General features: G+C 45.4%; 1 protein-coding gene across 1 annotated transcript in view; it reads left to right on the forward strand.

Annotated features, from left to right (window-relative positions):
- Positions 1-19,009, forward strand: part of ALK (ALK receptor tyrosine kinase) — a 588,292-nt gene that overhangs the window by 533,658 nt on the left and 35,625 nt on the right. The window contains exons 14-19 of the mRNA XM_075204381.1: positions 83-214; positions 5,946-6,090; positions 6,515-6,697; positions 13,515-13,613; positions 15,104-15,256; positions 15,548-15,661. Of these exons, the coding sequence (XP_075060482.1) occupies positions 83-214; positions 5,946-6,090; positions 6,515-6,697; positions 13,515-13,613; positions 15,104-15,256; positions 15,548-15,661 (826 nt within the window). The remainder of the gene's footprint in view (positions 1-82; positions 215-5,945; positions 6,091-6,514; positions 6,698-13,514; positions 13,614-15,103; positions 15,257-15,547; positions 15,662-19,009) is intronic.

The following is a 19,009-nucleotide window of genomic DNA, read 5'->3' on the forward strand; positions in this document are numbered from 1 at the left end:
GATTGTCACCTTTTCCACTATGAAATTATCTTCCGCTACATAATCTGCTGGAGATAATAACATTTCTCTTGTCCCTGCACAGACTGATCCCGTCCTGAAAATGGTCTGCATCGGAGAGAATAATGAGATTGAAGAAGAAATGAGAATTAACGGGAGCGTCAACGAGTGGGCCGGAGGAGGCGGCGGCGGGGGCGGAGCTACGTACATATTCAAGGTGAAGTACAACTTGGAGAAAGTAGAAATAAACCATAAAAGTGACTCTTGAAGGGGCTGCTGTAAGACTATTCATCATCCTTTGACTATTAATACCACAATATGTCAGTATAAATAAACACAACACGTTTCTCTGCAGTCATCGTGCTCACAGAGGCCTCTGTACGACCAGTCTCAGATACCTGTTAGCTGCCACAGACATATATTTTCATTCCCTCCCATATACCATCTTTTCTGTGCCGATCTCCATCCCAGCTCACACCAGCCACATCTGTACATATAAATACATGGCAATAATTTAGCTGTAATTGAGCTAATAGTTTAATATTGCAGTATTTACATATGTTAAATATTCATGTACAAATAATAATTATCTGCAACAAGAGCAGACTGACACTCTTACATACCTGTCACTCTGGGTATAATCTGGGCCTGACTTGCAAGAATAGTCACTGTGTGACATTAATATGTGTATATGTATATAATAATCATGAAATCACTGAGCACTTGTCACGCTTTCACGAGCTGGGTTTGCTACTAGCTGGTATCTGCGCTGCTGAGCAAGGAGTCGCGGAGTCTAATGCACCCCCAGTGTTCACCAGGGACCCCCGCAGGGGAGTTTGGACTTTGCTGCAAGAGCGTGTGCAGGTCGCGGTTGTCCAGGTCAGCCACCAGCGTAGTAATGGAGTGAACGGTACGTAGTCAAACAGGCCAGCAGTAAAGTAGAAGAGAAGATCCGAAGAATGGTCAAAAGGCAAACCAGGAGTCAGGAACCAGAACAGGGAGCGAGGTACAAAAGCAGAATCCGAAGTGAAGTCAGAGGAGAACAGTTGGGTCACAAGTGGAACTAACACTGAGACAACAGGATGCTGGAGATGGAAGAAGGCAGCAATAAATAGAGCATAAATGATCCTATTGGCCCCCGGGTAGTCGGTGGTCAGAGACGCTGACCGCCGACAGATGAGGTGTCCCGTTGCCTAGCAATGGGACACGAAGCCTCACTGCACATGCACACGCAAAGTGAGGCCCTGCGCAGAGTCGGAAGCGTCCCGTTGCTAGGCAACGGGACATGGTGCTCGGGGAGAGTTCGGCAGCCGTCTCCATCACTAGAGGCAGTGCGGAGACGGTGCCTGATAGCGTTTATACTTAGTAAATATGTCCACAATCCGCTCTGCCACTCCTCTGCCGCAGGCAGCCATGTTACGAGGGAGGAGTCAGAGAGTGACTGACAGCTAGGTAAACTTGCTTTGTACAAATGCAGTGTGTGGATTGGTTGATTCATATCTAGGGGCGGCTCCAGTGATATTACAGAAAATCAAAGTCCTCCACTCTTAGCTTTTTGACCTGTTACAGATCCCATCACGACACTAGGGCATATACTGTATATTACAGGGCAAAAAGTCCTATCACCTATAAATATGGGAGTTTTCTCTCAGTCTAACTAGTTGCGCAGTGGTACCACCGTCATACCTGTTCTCTGAAGGGGGGGGGGGCATTCCGTTAATACGAGGACATGGCACCATGCACATCTTCATGTAAACCCACAATCCCGCACAAGCAGCTGCTTTCTGATTCCACCAGGGAAGTTCCCAAAGGCGATATGTGGGGGAGCATCGATCTCTGTGCTGGGCACAGCAGCATTTCCACAAAACTAAACATACGAAACATTCGCCTATAGCGGCGGTTCCCAAAGTGTGCGCTGCGGCTCCCAGGGGTGCCGTGGCACTGTCAGAGGGGTGCCACGGGCCAGCAATAGAAAATACAAACACCACAAAAACGTACCAATCCGTGCGGCGCCAGGACCCAGCATCCTCCTCTCTCACGCAGCTTGTCACTGAATATCGACATTCAGCGTGGCAGCGGGCAGAGGAGGGAGACAGAGGGCAGAGTAGGGGGACAGAGGGCAGAGGAGGAGGACAGCGTGAGAGAGGGCAGAGGAGGGGGACAGCCTGAGAGGGGGCAGCGTGAGAGGGCAGAGGGGACAGCGTGTCTGGATGCAGAGGGGGCAGTGTGTCTGGATGCAGAGGGGGCATTTTTGCATACAACTAAATAAGTACTTCTGTCCTGACCTAAATACTTATTACGATTTTTGACCCAACTACTTCTAAAACAGGACTGCTCAGTAATTATTTTGGAGGGGTGCATTGAAAAAATTATGGAGACTCTAAGGGTGCCGCGAACTGCAAAAGTTTGGGAACCACTGACCCATAGTGAGAATCGGGAAATTACCTTATTGTGTCTTCCTCCAAGAACAGCCAGAGTATTATTGTATCGCATCACTCCCCAAATATAGGACTTACTACATCCATTGTCCTAGAATTCACTCTGTGTATTCATGTGCACCATAGGGATCAATGCTCTATAATACCGGCTCAGATAGTGCTGCATTCACAGTGCATTGCTCAGCCAGAGCTCATCACTTGTAAAGCAGCAGGGTCACCTAGTATTACTGTCTAATACTACAGTTCACCTTTCCAGGGAATATTGTGGGGTCGCACATGTGGGCTGAAGTTTTATCGGTAATGTGAAGATACGTGGTTCCCAAATCACTCAGACACGGTATTAGAGGAAAAATAGAAGGATGATTTATTGTGCAGAACAGGATTAAATACAGCACGGCCCCGTAATGATAGCAGGTCCAACAAGTGAGGAAATCAGTTCCAAAAAATCCAGTGGGATATGTTCCACAGTGCATCTCTGGCAGAGCATCACCTCTTGGCCAAAAGTCAGTCACACACGTCCAGCTCCCAGGGTAGCCTCTTTTATCACCTCCTAATCCCACCTTGGGAACTGCCTGCCCAGGGGAGTTGTAAAAGGTCTGGATTGGTGGGCTGCTTACACTATCCAGCCCCCTCCCCAGGTGACTTCCCTCAGGTGACCCCTGCTGGTTCGGCTCCTGGCTGTCTCTAGAGCCCACTAGTGGACAATAGGGAGCAAACAGAAATAGCAATGATAGCTTCATTCACTCAACTCCTGAGTGTTCCCTGTGGAGGGGGAATTTAACCCCTGAAGTACTTTTCCAAGGAGATGTTATAATTACATCACTGATACTTCCTGATAACAACATGGCTAAAAAGTGCAGTTCAGGTACGGATTAGATTAAGGGGTTGTAACACCATACACCACGATTGTTGCTTCAATTGTAACATCAGCAAAGTGAGAAATAACATAGACAACAAAAGATCAGTGTCACCCCAGAATTACAAAACTGTAAGAAAGACTTTCATTCCGATTTGTATATGTGACAATTATATGCTGGTCTAGTCCATATCTGATTGTAACTAAAGATCTCTGGGTGTATTCTTTATTCTTTACTCTTTAGAAGATGACATTGCTGTGGTGGCATATACCACATGACTGTACCAGCAGTGACATATTACATTTAATCATTACATGTTGCAGAAGTGTCGGCCTTTTCTCAGCCTCCATTCACCCAGTTCAAGGCAATTAATATACATCTGACATGTACTTGACAACAGGCAGAGTTCTGCTTCCCCTTAGAATGGATATTAAACCGGTGCCGTTAGCAATGCTCCTACTTGTACAGTAATAGAGGGCAGAGCTGTGGATTTATCGCTGCCAGATAATTTCAAATTGAATTGGAAACATTGTTGCAACTTCCCAATAGCAGAATGTTGGGATGAGTTAAAAGTAGCGTAAAACTACAACAAATTGTAAACACTGTAATAAATAATATAACATTGTTCATTGTTCAAGTTCTATTGTCAAAATCATCTGTTAGGAAAATTACTGTTTTATTATGTACAGTCACAGGTTTTCATTTGCCACTTTTATGTTATCTCTGGTTCATTTGTTAATTTTTTTTACTATCTATCTAATATATAAATGCTTAGTGGCGTCTGTCTGTCTGTGTGTGTGTGGAAAAAAAAAACAAGTTGCAGCGCCACCTGCTGGGCGGAGTTATACACTGACCTACTAAATTCTTAGTGTGTGTGGGGAAAAAAAATCAAAAAGGGCTGAAATTTGGTAGAACTCAAACTCATTTTCGTGAGGTAATTTTACCTCATGAACACACATGTGTAGAGGCATGCATTAGTGTGTGTGTGTGTGTGTGTGTGTGTGTGTGTGTGTGTGTGTGTGTGTGTGTGTGTGGAAAAAACTATTTTCTCAGAAAGGGCTCATCCAATTGACCTGAAATTTGGTATACTGACATTATTTGACAAAAAAATTAGAATAGTCAAGTCAGTTAACTTCCATCATCCCCCCTTCCCCCAGTGGGAGGGGTAGTAAAGGCTAAATTTACGAGTTGAGGGGTCAAACTCATTTTCGTGAGGTAATTTTACCTCATGAACACACATTAAAAAGGGCGCTTGCGTTGGGAAGTAACGCTCTTCCCCTGAGGAGGCCTGGGCTATGGCCCAAATGCATGACAAGAACCTTTTTAAGACCTTAAGTATCTTGATTTGACTAGAATGCATGAGTATCATGCACGGGTTAACTTGTAAATATATATAATTTGACCGTACACTGTAGGATACATCCAATACATATGTGGAATATAAAGTTATAAAAGAATGCATAGAATAAATTGATTAATTAATGTCGCCTACATTTTCACAGTTGCTTCTGATTGCAAACACATGTTCTAGCTGCATACACGGCCGTCATCACTGTCACTCGGCACTTACACCTGACCAGGGCCGGATTAAGGGAATGGAGGCCCCTGGGCTAAGGGCGCCTCCATTAACCCCCACATGATCCGAGCTGCCCCCCTGTGAGCCGAGCCACCCCCCATCCCTCAAGGCACTTACCTCCTTCTCCTGGCATTGCGGTCCTTCCCTGGTGCGCTGTACGCTCCTTGCTGAGGAGATCTCGTGAGTCTCACTCTCACGAGATCTCCTCAGTAAGGAGACTACAGCGATCCGGGGAAGGACTGCAGTGAAAGTGCTTAGCAGCAATGATCGGGCTGGGGGGCGCCCCCACCCCCGACCGATCAATAATGCTGCTGAGCACTTTCAAGGGCCCCCTGGATGTCCGAGGCCCCTGGGCTGTAGCCCAGTTAGACCTCGGGTTAATCCGGCCCTGCACCTGACCTGGATAATAATGGTAGTGAGGGTTCCCTGCAGTCCAAGATGAATTGGATGTTGCTGCGGTCCGGCTTACAGTCCCGTCCTGGGTATGCAAAGAACGATTTTACGCAAAATATGGCGTGTATCAGCATTTACATGCCTTAGCGAATCAATGAATCAGGCCCTATGCTGATGTTATCAAATTAATTAAAATATGTTTCTCTTATAAATGCCAGGAAACCAGGAATAAACTGAGCAGACAGTATCATGACCATTTATTTATATAGCACCACATATTCTGCAGCGCTGTACAATGAATATTTGTCACTCACATTAGTCCCTGCCCCATAGGAGCTTACAGTCTAAATTCCCTAACATACACACAGACTAGTGTTAATTTGTTCAGCAGCCAATTAACCTACCAGTCTGCTTTTGGGGTGTGGGAGGAAATACATGCAAATACAGAGAGAACATACAAACTTCCCTGGTTGGGAATTGAACTCATGACCCCAGTGCTGTGAAGCAGAAGTGCTAACCACTGAGCCACCGTGCTGCCCATCCAATGTCATACAAATGATGCTGATCAGGTTAAACACAATCTGTGTGATGGGGGTTTCTCCCCAGGGTCTCCCCCTGATGAGGCTTTGACCAGCAGTCTGCAGTGATGTGTTCTCACAGTCTGTGGTTTGTGTATTCTTATAGATAGAGAACGGAAAATATATCCCATTGTTAATAGCCGCAGGCGGAGGAGGAAGAGCCTACAGGGCGAAGGCCAACGTCGTTCATCCGGAGAGGTTGGAGAATAATTTCACCGTCCCGGGGATAAATGGAAAATCAGGGGCAGCTGGTAAATAATTTGTGGCTCAAAATCTGCATAGATTAATCATAACATCCCTGATGAAGATGCTGCGCATATTAAAGAGTCGTTATATAACTATCTCTGTTTACTGTAACTTTGTGCTGGTGAATAATGCAGACTGCTCTCAAGCAGACAAGAGCTGCTCTAATCTTTGTATTGGATACAACAATATCCAAAGGGCATTGTTGTGTTAAATTGCAGGACAGCAACAACAGCAAAAGCATCTCTGCTTCATGATATAAAGACATGGATGAAAAGGAAGCTAGAAAAATAGGGTTTAGTAAATGTGGCAAGAGGGCGTGAACATGTTACAGTGTTATGAAGGTGGGATACTGATAGATCACATGTGTCACCTGGTGCCATAGATAACTGTGTATTATACTGTATATCTAACGGTTACTTTCTGGTGCAGGCGGCGGAGGTGGCTGGAGCGATCTCACATCATATCCATGGGCTGGAAAGTCGCTTCTGGATGGTGGCACCGGAGGAGAATCCTGCCCCCAGGCGGTGAAGAAGTGGGGGTGGGAAACCAGAGGGGGCTTCGGAGGTGGTGGAGGTGGTTGCTCTTCAGGCGGAGGAGGCGGAGGATATATAGGTAATGATTACTGACTAATAAATACAGTTATACATTTCTAGATTCATTTATAGAAATATAGGATATGGGGGGAGGGCACTGACTATGTATCCCTGCTATATAGTTTATATAGGGTCCTGGTACTGCTAGTATAGCATGCTGGGTATTGCTGTATGTGTGGGGTCCTGGTACTGCTAGTATAGCATGCTGGGTACTACAGTATGTGTGGGGGGTCCTGGTACTGCTAGTATAGCATGCTGGGTATTGCTGTATGTGTGTGGTCCTGGTACTGCTAGTATAGCATGCTGGGTATTGCTGTATGTGTGTGGTCCTGGTACTGCTAGTATATCATGCTGGGTATTGCTGTATGTGTGGGGTCCTGGTACTGCTAGTATAGCATGCTGGGTACTATACTATGTGTGGGGTCCTGGTACTGCTAGTATAGCATGCTGGGTATTGCTGTATGTGTGGGGGGTCCTGGTACTGCTAGTATAGCATGCTGGGTACTGCAGTATGTGTGTGGTCCTGGTACTGCTAGTATAGTATGCTGGGTACTGCTGTATGTGTGGGGACCTTGTACTGCTAGTATAGCATGCTGGGTATTGCTGTATGTGTGTGGTCCTGGTACTGCTAGTATAGCATGCTGGGTATTGCTGTATGTGTGGGGGGTCCTGGTACTGCTAGTATAGCATGCTGGGTATTGCTGTATATGTGGGGACCTTGTACTGCTAGTATAGCATGCTGGGTACTGCAGTATGTGTGTGGTCCTGGTACTGCTAGTATAGCATGCTGGGTATTGCTGTATGTGTGGGGTCCTGGTACTGCTAGTACAACATGCTGGGTACTGCAGTATGTGTGGGGTCCTGGTACTGCTAGTATAGCATGCTGGGTACTATAGTATGTGTGGGGTCCTGGTACTGCTAGTATAGCATGCTGGGTATTGCTGTATGTGTGTGGTCCTGGTACTGCTAGTATATCATGCTGGGTATTGCTGTATGTGTGGGGTCCTGGTACTGCTAGTATAGCATGCTGGGTACTATAGTATGTGTGGGGTCCTGGTACTGCTAGTATAGCATGCTGGGTATTGCTGTATGTGTGGGGGGTCCTGGTACTGCTAGTATAGCATGCTGGGTATTGCTGTATATGTGGGGACCTTGTACTGCTAGTATAGCATGCTGGGTATTGCTGTATGTGTGTGGTCCTGGTACTGCTAGTATAGCATGCTGGGTATTGCTGTATGTGTGGGGGGTCCTGGTACTGCTAGTATAGCATGCTGGGTATTGCTGTATATGTGGGGACCTTGTACTGCTAGTATAGCATGCTGGGTACTGCAGTATGTGTGTGGTCCTGGTACTGCTAGTATAGCATGCTGGGTATTGCTGTATGTGTGGGGTCCTGGTACTGCTAGTACAACATGCTGGGTACTGCAGTATGTGTGGGGTCCTGGTACTGCTAGTATAGCATGCTGGGTACTATAGTATGTGTGGGGTCCTGGTACTGCTAGTATAGCATGCTGGGTATTGCTGTATGTGTGTGGTCCTGGTACTGCTAGTATATCATGCTGGGTATTGCTGTATGTGTGGGGTCCTGGTACTGCTAGTATAGCATGCTGGGTACTATAGTATGTGTGGGGTCCTGGTACTGCTAGTATAGCATGCTGGGTATTGCTGTATGTGTGGGGGGTCCTGGTACTGCTAGTATAGCATGCTGGGTATTGCTGTATATGTGGGGACCTTGTACTGCTAGTATAGCATGCTGGGTATTGCTGTATGTGTGTGGTCCTGGTACTGCTAGTATAGCATGCTGGGTATTGCTGTATGTGTGTGGTCCTGGTACTGCTAGTATATCATGCTGGGTATTGCTGTATGTGTGGGGTCCTGGTACTGCTAGTATAGCATGCTGGGTATTGCTGTATGTGTGTGGTCCTGGTACTGCTAGTATAGCATGCTGGGTACTATAGTATGTGTGTGGTCCTGGTACTGCTAGTATAGCATGCTGGGTATTGCTGTATGTGTGTGGTCCTGGTACTGCTAGTATAGCATGCTGGGTATTGCTGTATGTGTGTGGTCCTGGTACTGCTAGTATATCATGCTGGGTATTGCTGTATGTGTGGGGTCCTGGTACTGCTAGTATAGCATGCTGGGTACTATAGTATGTGTGGGGTCCTGGTACTGCTAGTATAGCATGCTGGGTATTGCTGTATGTGTGGGGGGTCCTGGTACTGCTAGTATAGCATGCTGGGTACTGCAGTATGTGTGTGGTCCTGGTACTGCTAGTATAGTATGCTGGGTACTGCTGTATGTGTGGGGACCTTGTACTGCTAGTATAGCATGCTGGGTATTGCTGTATGTGTGTGGTCCTGGTACTGCTAGTATAGCATGCTGGGTATTGCTGTATGTGTGGGGGGTCCTGGTACTGCTAGTATAGCATGCTGGGTATTGCTGTATATGTGGGGACCTTGTACTGCTAGTATAGCATGCTGGGTACTGCAGTATGTGTGTGGTCCTGGTACTGCTAGTATAGCATGCTGGGTACTGCAGTATGTGTGGGGTCCTGGTACTGCTAGTATAGCATGCTGGGTACTATAGTATGTGTGGGGTCCTGGTACTGCTAGTATAGCATGCTGGGTATTGCTGTATGTGTGTGGTCCTGGTACTGCTAGTATATCATGCTGGGTATTGCTGTATGTGTGGGGTCCTGGTACTGCTAGTATAGCATGCTGGGTACTATAGTATGTGTGGGGTCCTGGTACTGCTAGTATAGCATGCTGGGTATTGCTGTATGTGTGGGGGGTCCTGGTACTGCTAGTATAGCATGCTGGGTATTGCTGTATATGTGGGGACCTTGTACTGCTAGTATAGCATGCTGGGTATTGCTGTATGTGTGTGGTCCTGGTACTGCTAGTATAGCATGCTGGGTATTGCTGTATGTGTGGGGGGTCCTGGTACTGCTAGTATAGCATGCTGGGTATTGCTGTATATGTGGGGACCTTGTACTGCTAGTATAGCATGCTGGGTACTGCAGTATGTGTGTGGTCCTGGTACTGCTAGTATAGCATGCTGGGTATTGCTGTATGTGTGTGGTCCTGGTACTGCTAGTATAGCATGCTGGGTACTATAGTATGTGTGTGGTCCTGGTACTGCTAGTATAGCATGCTGGGTATTGCTGTATGTGTGTGGTCCTGGTACTGCTAGTATAGCATGCTGGGTATTGCTGTATATGTGGGGACCTTGTACTGCTAGTATAGCATGCTGGATATTTTGTGGGCAGGGCCTTCTCACCTCTTTGTCTGTTTTACCCAGTTTGCTTATTAGTTTACTATGTTTGTCTCCAATTGTAAAGCGCTACGGAATATGTTGGCGCTATATAAATAAATGATGATGATGATGGATACTGCAGTATGTGTGGGGTCCTGGTACTGCTAGTATAGCATGCTGGGTATTGCTGTATGTGTGGGGGGTCCTGGTACTGCTAGTATAGCATGCTGGGTACTATAGTATGTGTGGGGTCCTGGTACTGCTAGTATAGCATGCTGGGTATTGCTGTATGTGTGGGGTCCTGGTACTGCTAGTATAGCATGCTGGGTATTGCTGTATGTGTGTGGTCCTGGTACTGCTAGTATATCATGCTGGGTATTGCTGTATGTGTGGGGTCCTGGTACTGCTAGTATAGCATGCTGGGTACTATAGTATGTGTGGGGTCCTGGTACTGCTAGTATAGCATGCTGGGTATTGCTGTATGTGTGGGGGGTCCTGGTACTGCTAGTATAGCATGCTGGGTACTGCAGTATGTGTGTGGTCCTGGTACTGCTAGTATAGCATGCTGGGTATTGCTGTATGTGTGGGGACCTTGTACTGCTAGTATAGCATGCTGGGTATTGCTGTATGTGTGTGGTCCTGGTACTGCTAGTATAGCATGCTGGGTATTGCTGTATGTGTGGGGGGTCCTGGTACTGCTAGTATAGCATGCTGGGTATTGCTGTATATGTGGGGACCTTGTACTGCTAGTATAGCATGCTGGGTACTGCAGTATGTGTGTGGTCCTGGTACTGCTAGTATAGCATGCTGGGTATTGCTGTATGTGTGGGGTCCTGGTACTGCTAGTACAACATGCTGGGTACTGCAGTATGTGTGGGGTCCTGGTACTGCTAGTATAGCATGCTGGGTACTATAGTATGTGTGGGGTCCTGGTACTGCTAGTATAGCATGCTGGGTATTGCTGTATGTGTGTGGTCCTGGTACTGCTAGTATATCATGCTGGGTATTGCTGTATGTGTGGGGTCCTGGTACTGCTAGTATAGCATGCTGGGTACTATAGTATGTGTGGGGTCCTGGTACTGCTAGTATAGCATGCTGGGTATTGCTGTATGTGTGGGGGGTCCTGGTACTGCTAGTATAGCATGCTGGGTATTGCTGTATATGTGGGGACCTTGTACTGCTAGTATAGCATGCTGGGTATTGCTGTATGTGTGTGGTCCTGGTACTGCTAGTATAGCATGCTGGGTATTGCTGTATGTGTGTGGTCCTGGTACTGCTAGTATATCATGCTGGGTATTGCTGTATGTGTGGGGTCCTGGTACTGCTAGTATAGCATGCTGGGTATTGCTGTATGTGTGTGGTCCTGGTACTGCTAGTATAGCATGCTGGGTACTATAGTATGTGTGTGGTCCTGGTACTGCTAGTATAGCATGCTGGGTATTGCTGTATGTGTGTGGTCCTGGTACTGCTAGTATAGCATGCTGGGTATTGCTGTATGTGTGTGGTCCTGGTACTGCTAGTATATCATGCTGGGTATTGCTGTATGTGTGGGGTCCTGGTACTGCTAGTATAGCATGCTGGGTACTATAGTATGTGTGGGGTCCTGGTACTGCTAGTATAGCATGCTGGGTATTGCTGTATGTGTGGGGGGTCCTGGTACTGCTAGTATAGCATGCTGGGTACTGCAGTATGTGTGTGGTCCTGGTACTGCTAGTATAGTATGCTGGGTACTGCTGTATGTGTTAGGACCTTGTACTGCTAGTATAGCATGCTGGGTATTGCTGTATGTGTGTGGTCCTGGTACTGCTAGTATAGCATGCTGGGTATTGCTGTATGTGTGGGGGGTCCTGGTACTGCTAGTATAGCATGCTGGGTATTGCTGTATATGTGGGGACCTTGTACTGCTAGTATAGCATGCTGGGTACTGCAGTATGTGTGTGGTCCTGGTACTGCTAGTATAGCATGCTGGGTATTGCTGTATGTGTGGGGTCCTGGTACTGCTAGTACAACATGCTGGGTACTGCAGTATGTGTGGGGTCCTGGTACTGCTAGTATAGCATGCTGGGTACTATAGTATGTGTGGGGTCCTGGTACTGCTAGTATAGCATGCTGGGTATTGCTGTATGTGTGTGGTCCTGGTACTGCTAGTATATCATGCTGGGTATTGCTGTATGTGTGGGGTCCTGGTACTGCTAGTATAGCATGCTGGGTACTATAGTATGTGTGGGGTCCTGGTACTGCTAGTATAGCATGCTGGGTATTGCTGTATGTGTGGGGGGTCCTGGTACTGCTAGTATAGCATGCTGGGTATTGCTGTATATGTGGGCACCTTGTACTGCTAGTATAGCATGCTGGGTATTGCTGTATGTGTGTGGTCCTGGTACTGCTAGTATAGCATGCTGGGTATTGCTGTATGTGTGGGGGGTCCTGGTACTGCTAGTATAGCATGCTGGGTATTGCTGTATATGTGGGGACCTTGTACTGCTAGTATAGCATGCTGGGTACTGCAGTATGTGTGTGGTCCTGGTACTGCTAGTATAGCATGCTGGGTATTGCTGTATGTGTGTGGTCCTGGTACTGCTAGTATAGCATGCTGGGTACTATAGTATGTGTGTGGTCCTGGTACTGCTAGTATAGCATGCTGGATATTTTGTGGGCAGGGCCTTCTCACCTCTTTGTCTGTTTTACCCAGTTTGCTTATTAGTTTACTATGTTTGTCTCCAATTGTAAAGCGCTACGGAATATGTTGGCGCTATATAAATAAATGATGATGATGATGGATACTGCAGTATGTGTGGGGTCCTGGTACTGCTAGTATAGCATGCTGGGTACTACAGTATGTGTGGGGGGTCCTGGTACTGCTAGTATAGCATGCTGGGTATTGCTGTATATGTGGGGACCTTGTACTGCTAGTATAGCATGCTGGATATTTTGTGAGCAGGGCCTTCTCACCTCTTTGTCTGTTTTACCCAGTTTGCTTATTAGTTTACTATGTTTGTCTCCAATTGTAAAGCGCTACGGAATATGTTGGCGCTATATAAATAAATGATGATGATGATGGATACTGCAGTATGTGTGGGGTCCTGGTACTGCTAGTATAGCATGCTGGGTACTACAGTATGTGTGGGGTCCTGGTACTGCTAGTATAGTATGCTGGGTACTGCAGTATGTGTGGGGGGTCCTGGTACTGCTAGTATAGCATGCTGGGTACTGCAGTATTTGAGGGCTCTCCCTCCTGTCACATGGTGCAGTCTAACATCTCTTATAACAGTCAGACTCTCCCTGATCTGTCAATAGAGAGGTTTTGCATATTTGCAATCTTTGCGTCCTCACACTTGTAAAATAAATGTCAGTCTGTACAAAGCGTTGATGCTGACCAGAAGCTGCTTCTCTTACATTAGTTATTTCAGCCACTAGAAAAATAACCATAATTGTCTAATAAACGATTAGCAAACCCTTTACTTTCATTCTTTCCATGACCCTGTGTTATACATGAATGATGTATATTATGAATGAATATAAGTATGTGATCCATGGGCTCATTGCTCTGATTGTATTACATTAAATCTCTGTGTTCCCAGGAGGAAATGCTGTGGAAGATAACAGCCCAGATGCTGATGGCTGGGACGGGGTATCTTACATCAGCCCCAATGGTGTTTTATATACCCCTCCCCTCAAAGGTAAATACTGAGGATGAATGTATAACCTATTACCCATGATAACTAATCTGGACCAGATAAACCTACAATTCAGAGACATGTTGGTAAAATGGGCAGGTGAACCCCATACAGATCTACCTTGGTGTGCTAAAACATTAATGGGTTATTTCACCCAAAACTAAAAATACCAAAAGGTACTTACCTGAGATCCTTTGTTTTGGTGAATCTGCGGCCAGATCCCCTCTTCTGATTGGGTGGGGCAGCATGTGGCTCAGTGGTTAGCACTTCTGCCTCACAGCGCTGGGGTCACGAGTTCAATTCCCGACCATGGCCTTATCTGTGTGGAGTTTGTATGTTCTCCCCGTGTTTGCGTGGGTTTCCTCCGGGTGCTCCGGTTTCCTCCCACACTCCAAAAAAACATACTGGTAGGTTAATTGGCTGCTATCAAAATTGATCCTAGTCTGTGTGTGTGTCTGTCTGTGTTAGGGAATTTAGACTGTAAGCTCCAATGGGGCAGGGACTGATGTGAATGAGTTCTCTGTACAGCGCTGCGAAATTAGTGGCGCTATATAAATAAATGATGATGATGATCAAAGCCCAAGTGAACTCCTATTAGCAAGAACAGAAATGTCACAGAGAAGGGACCTTGACAACCACAGTGATGGTGTGAACGCTACGGAGAGGATCTTCTGCTTGGATTTGCCAGAAGAATGGACGGCGGGTATATAACATTACTGTGTGATTGGCAGCATCCCCTTATATGTCATTTTGAACCTTGAACACCCCTCCATCCACTTGAGTCCAATGTATAAAACCACAACATTTTGGAAGGTAACCATACGAGCACCAGTACAGGACAATTCTCCAAGCATCACAGCCAGGAGAAATGTAAATACAAACATAAATACTTGAAACCCGCGCAATCCTATATGTTTAATGGGAATCATTTTGAAGCACAAACCCAAGGACACATCCAATGCACTTTGTTAATGAGGTCCTATGAATATTTGTTCCACTTGACGCACAAAAGGGAACCGTTGGTTGGTAACTTTGAGTTATCCACCGTCACACAAGTTGTTTATTAATTTGTACATGCCCTTCTTCAACCTTTACTAAATAAATCACTTTATCTTTCTGGCTCCTTTCTATGTTTTTCACCTGGATGCAGAACAGTCCGATTTACTATCCATTGCCATGAAAAATTAACAGTATTGTCAAGGTGGCTTAGAATCTTTGCTGAAAAACACAGAAGGAAGGCAGATAGAGAATGAAATGTATTTAGTAAATGTCGGACGTGGATAAGAAAATAAATCAAAGTTGTCCAAAGTTGAAAAACCCCCTTAAAATAAATGGTAATGTATGGTATTCATTATTGAAGTTGGTTTGTTGTATACTAACACCTCCGTGGGGTCATGACTACATAAATGTCCCAATTTTATACCTGTTTGGTTTCCTGTGAAAATCCATTTTGTCTATTATCATAACTGATTACATCCTGCCTCATATCCTAGTAACGGAGAGCCACGGAGAGGTGGATATAAAGTTGGATCTGAACTGCAGTCACTGTCAGTTGGACGACTGTTACATAGATCCGGAATCCCGGGAGTTGACGTGTCACTGTGACATGGGCCAAGTCTTGGCGGAGGATAGAGTGTCCTGCATCGGTGAGCACATTTGGTCCTTGTTAACGTATGAAAAATCTATTCACTATTAAGAGGTATCAATTGCATTAGATAGACCTGTGAGTGTCTCCATTCTCTCCTGGGTCTATTTATCAAAAACCCTCTTTTGACAAAAAAATGTATGGCTTCGTAACCACACAAACGAAATATGAAATTTAGAGTCTTCGTAACATAAAATAACAACCGACTCATCTTTTGGAATATTCCCATTTTACAGAAGGTAAAATAAAACTTTGGAATCATTGTCTTACTGTACGAGGCTCTGTCTTCCAGATGACCAGATCCAGTCTGCCCAGGAGACACATCTGCCCTTGTCGCTGGTATTGTCCATTGTTACATCAGGGCTGGTGGCTGCCCTTATTCTGGCGTTCTCCGGTATTATGATTGGTGAGTCACCTGCATTTTATAAAAGGACGTCTACAGGACCATATTAAACAGTTGTGCCATCTGCTTCTCAGGTTTGATAAGTCAAAAACTAAACTAAAAGTCCACCTACCTCCAGGAGCTACAGAGGCAGCCTGGGCTGGGGGCAGGTGGAGTATCTGCCCTCTGCACTGGTCCCATATTTGGCTAGCTTGGGCTAGAACACTGGGCTACTTGCATTTTTTCATTTAAATGTTCCTAATAGGCTGCAAAGCCGAGTTCCCCCCTTCCCCCTGGCTAAAATTTACCAGCCCTCCCCTGAGGAGCTATGAATGTATATTTATCTGTCCTTGATTTTATTGTTTCTACTATTTAAATCAACCAATCACACTGCTTCACATGAACAACCTATAAATCTCCCCCCTTTTCCACGTGGATGATTAGCAACCAATTTCCCCATATTTTATCACATTTGCCGGATAACCTCTATGCAGGTAACATATTTTGAAATGAGGTAAAGAGCGGTTTTACCAACTCCATCCATTTAATTCATTTTGGTTTCCGAGCAGAAAATAGTAGAAAGGAAAGAAATGTGCATTCAGAACAGGACTATTTTTGGGCCATGTATCAAACCCAATAGACAGAATGTTGGATTCTTGTATATATCTTTACTTAAGATACTTTCTATGAGTTACCTCCAGCCAGAATTTGTGTATGTATACGGACCTTCCCCAACTTGGTGCATAAAAGTCTGGTGGGGAAAGCTGAGCCCAGTCTCATGATTGGTGGGGAAAGCTGACCCCAGGCTCATGATTGGTGGGGAAGGCTGAGCCCAGGCTCATAATTGGTGGGGAAGGCTGAGCCCAGGCTCATGATTGGTGGGGAAAGCTGAGCCCAGGCTCATGATTGGTGGGGAAGGCTGAGCCCAGGCTCATAATTGGTGGGGAAGGCTGAGCCCAGTGTCATGATTTTTGGGGAAAGCTGAGCCCAGCCTCATGATTGGTGGGGATAGCTGAGCCCAGCCTCATGATTCATGATTGGTGGAGAAAGGTGAGTCCAGCCTTATGATTGGTAGGGAAAACTGAGCCCAATGTCATAATTGGTGGGGAAGCTGAGCCCAGTGTCATGATTGGTGGGGAAAGCTGAGCCCGGTGTCATGATTGGTGGGGAAAGTTGAGGCCAGCCTCATGATTCATGATTGGTGGAGAAAGTTGAGCCCAGCCTTATGATTGGTAGGGAAAACTGAGCCCAGTGTCATGATTGGTGGCGAAATCAGAGCCCAGTGTTATGATTGGTGGAGAAAGCTGACCCAGAAGTACTCCCCAACCTACCCCGCATCCAGTTTCTGCTACCAATGGGGCTTCTGTCAGACAACATACCGTAAATATTGGCTGAAAGATATCTGCTTCCTGTCCAGCTCTGAACTCTGATTGGAGGCTGGAGCTCAGTGACAGACAGGCAGTAGAACTTTATCAGCCAATAATACTGCTTCCTATAGAAGCGGCACCCCCTGATGACCACCTCTCGTTGCCCCTTTCCCACATTTCATTGCCACCAATGCAGCCATGGTGATGGGGCCCATATCTCTTCAGTTAACCCCAGAATAAGAGCTCCAGACAGAGTGGTTACCAAATGTGATCATCCTTGTTTGCTGAAACATTATTTATTGTTAAATAAAATTATATATAAGTCAAAGAACATTTCTTAATGAATAAAACAAGGATAGGGCAGCGTGCAGCATCTTCAATAAGCATTCCATTTTTTATTATTATTTTTTGCTTAAATCGGCTATTGGTGGAACGGTTCCGTGGTTTCTTATGGCTCAGGAATCCCCAACTCCTGTCATTGTACAGAGTACAGAGAAATAGCACTCTCCTCTCAATACTAATCCCCATATGTTTTACTGAACATAACTTGAGCAGTAAATTGAAAATAAACACTTCCCTAATAAGGTTTATTTTTCCCTATAGCTAAGAAGCCGCCCTAGGTAATGATCCAGTTATAGTGAAATAAACACTGAAGTGTTTTACATTCATAGAGCCGCTTGCAGTTCTCATACTGAGATCATGTTTATCTTCCGCTTGCTTTCCGTCCAGATGGATTCCCGCTGAGAAAGTGCGCGCTGCGTTTCTGCATCGCTCGCTGTGTGGGAAATCTGCTCAATAATCAGTGTTCTGGAAAAGAGATTCCTCAATGGGCCGTGAATAAACCATGGAGAGAGAGACTTAGGTTTATGCAAAGACAAATGATGAACACTACAAGTTATGCTAATTTCACTGATTGGCACTAAAATCCTTAAAGGGGATTTCCTTCAGTTGAATGAAGTTGATTTATTGGCTCTATACGTGTTCCCTGCAGTGTTGACGAAATGCATTGCTTTGCTTTTTATATAATCGATTCAATTCCTCGTTCCCCGGTCACAGCCGACTACCAGAGACTCGTTGTTTGGAGCGATATGTGTGCAACTTTGGGGTAGATTTATTATTAATTGGTGATACTGCATAGCTGCCAACTGTCCCCAATTGTGGACCGCAAAATGGGTGGGGCTTTAAACAGTGGGTGATGTTTTACATAAATTTGTTAATTTGTGGGTGACGCTTGGGCAGAATGGGGTAGAGCTTATTTTGTCATGTTTTCGAGATTCTAAATGTTGGGAGGTATGGGTGACAGGGATTATTTTCTATCAGCAAAAGAAAATCGCCTATCACCACAATTTATCAACAAAATCTTGCAGAGGCAGCTGAGTGGTATTGGCTCGGAGTGTTAAGCATTAAGTTACTGGTTTGCAGGCCACTCTCAGCGGATATGCCCATGCGTCACCTGGCTATCCGGTTCACACATTCACAGTAGAACTGAAAGCCCAGGCTATGGCTTTCATTTCCACTAATTAAAATAAAAATTATAAAAATGAAATTAAAATATTTGAAAAAAAAATACTTTATTTAAATAATAAACCATTTCTTAATTGATCTCTTCTGCTATAATCCATTTTCTCCAGACATAGGGCGTTTTACCCTATAATAAATATACCCATTTGTTTATTAATGTCTTTTTTTCTGTGTCTGGAGACTTCTCCATTATGGCTGCCTCCTGCTGGGTTCTGTGTTAGTTTTTTTTCTCTAGTGTTCAAAAAGTCTTACCATAAAGACAATTGTTAATAAGGAAAGCTAGAGAGGGCGACATTGAGCAGCTAAGGTATGCTTAGGCCTCATTTATAACGGGGAAAATGGTGGAGGTCATTTCTTTGGTAGTGCCGAGTTTACGGAGCAAGTTGGCAGCTTTTCTGGAGGAGCAGAATTTTGTATCGCCCAATGGGAGGAGCATAGACATAACCAGAATAGGACTTGAATCTTGTACTGCTGAGCTGGTGCC

Source organism: Mixophyes fleayi, chromosome 3, assembly GCF_038048845.1.
Source record: "Mixophyes fleayi isolate aMixFle1 chromosome 3, aMixFle1.hap1, whole genome shotgun sequence".
NCBI lineage: Eukaryota > Metazoa > Chordata > Amphibia > Anura > Limnodynastidae > Mixophyes > Mixophyes fleayi.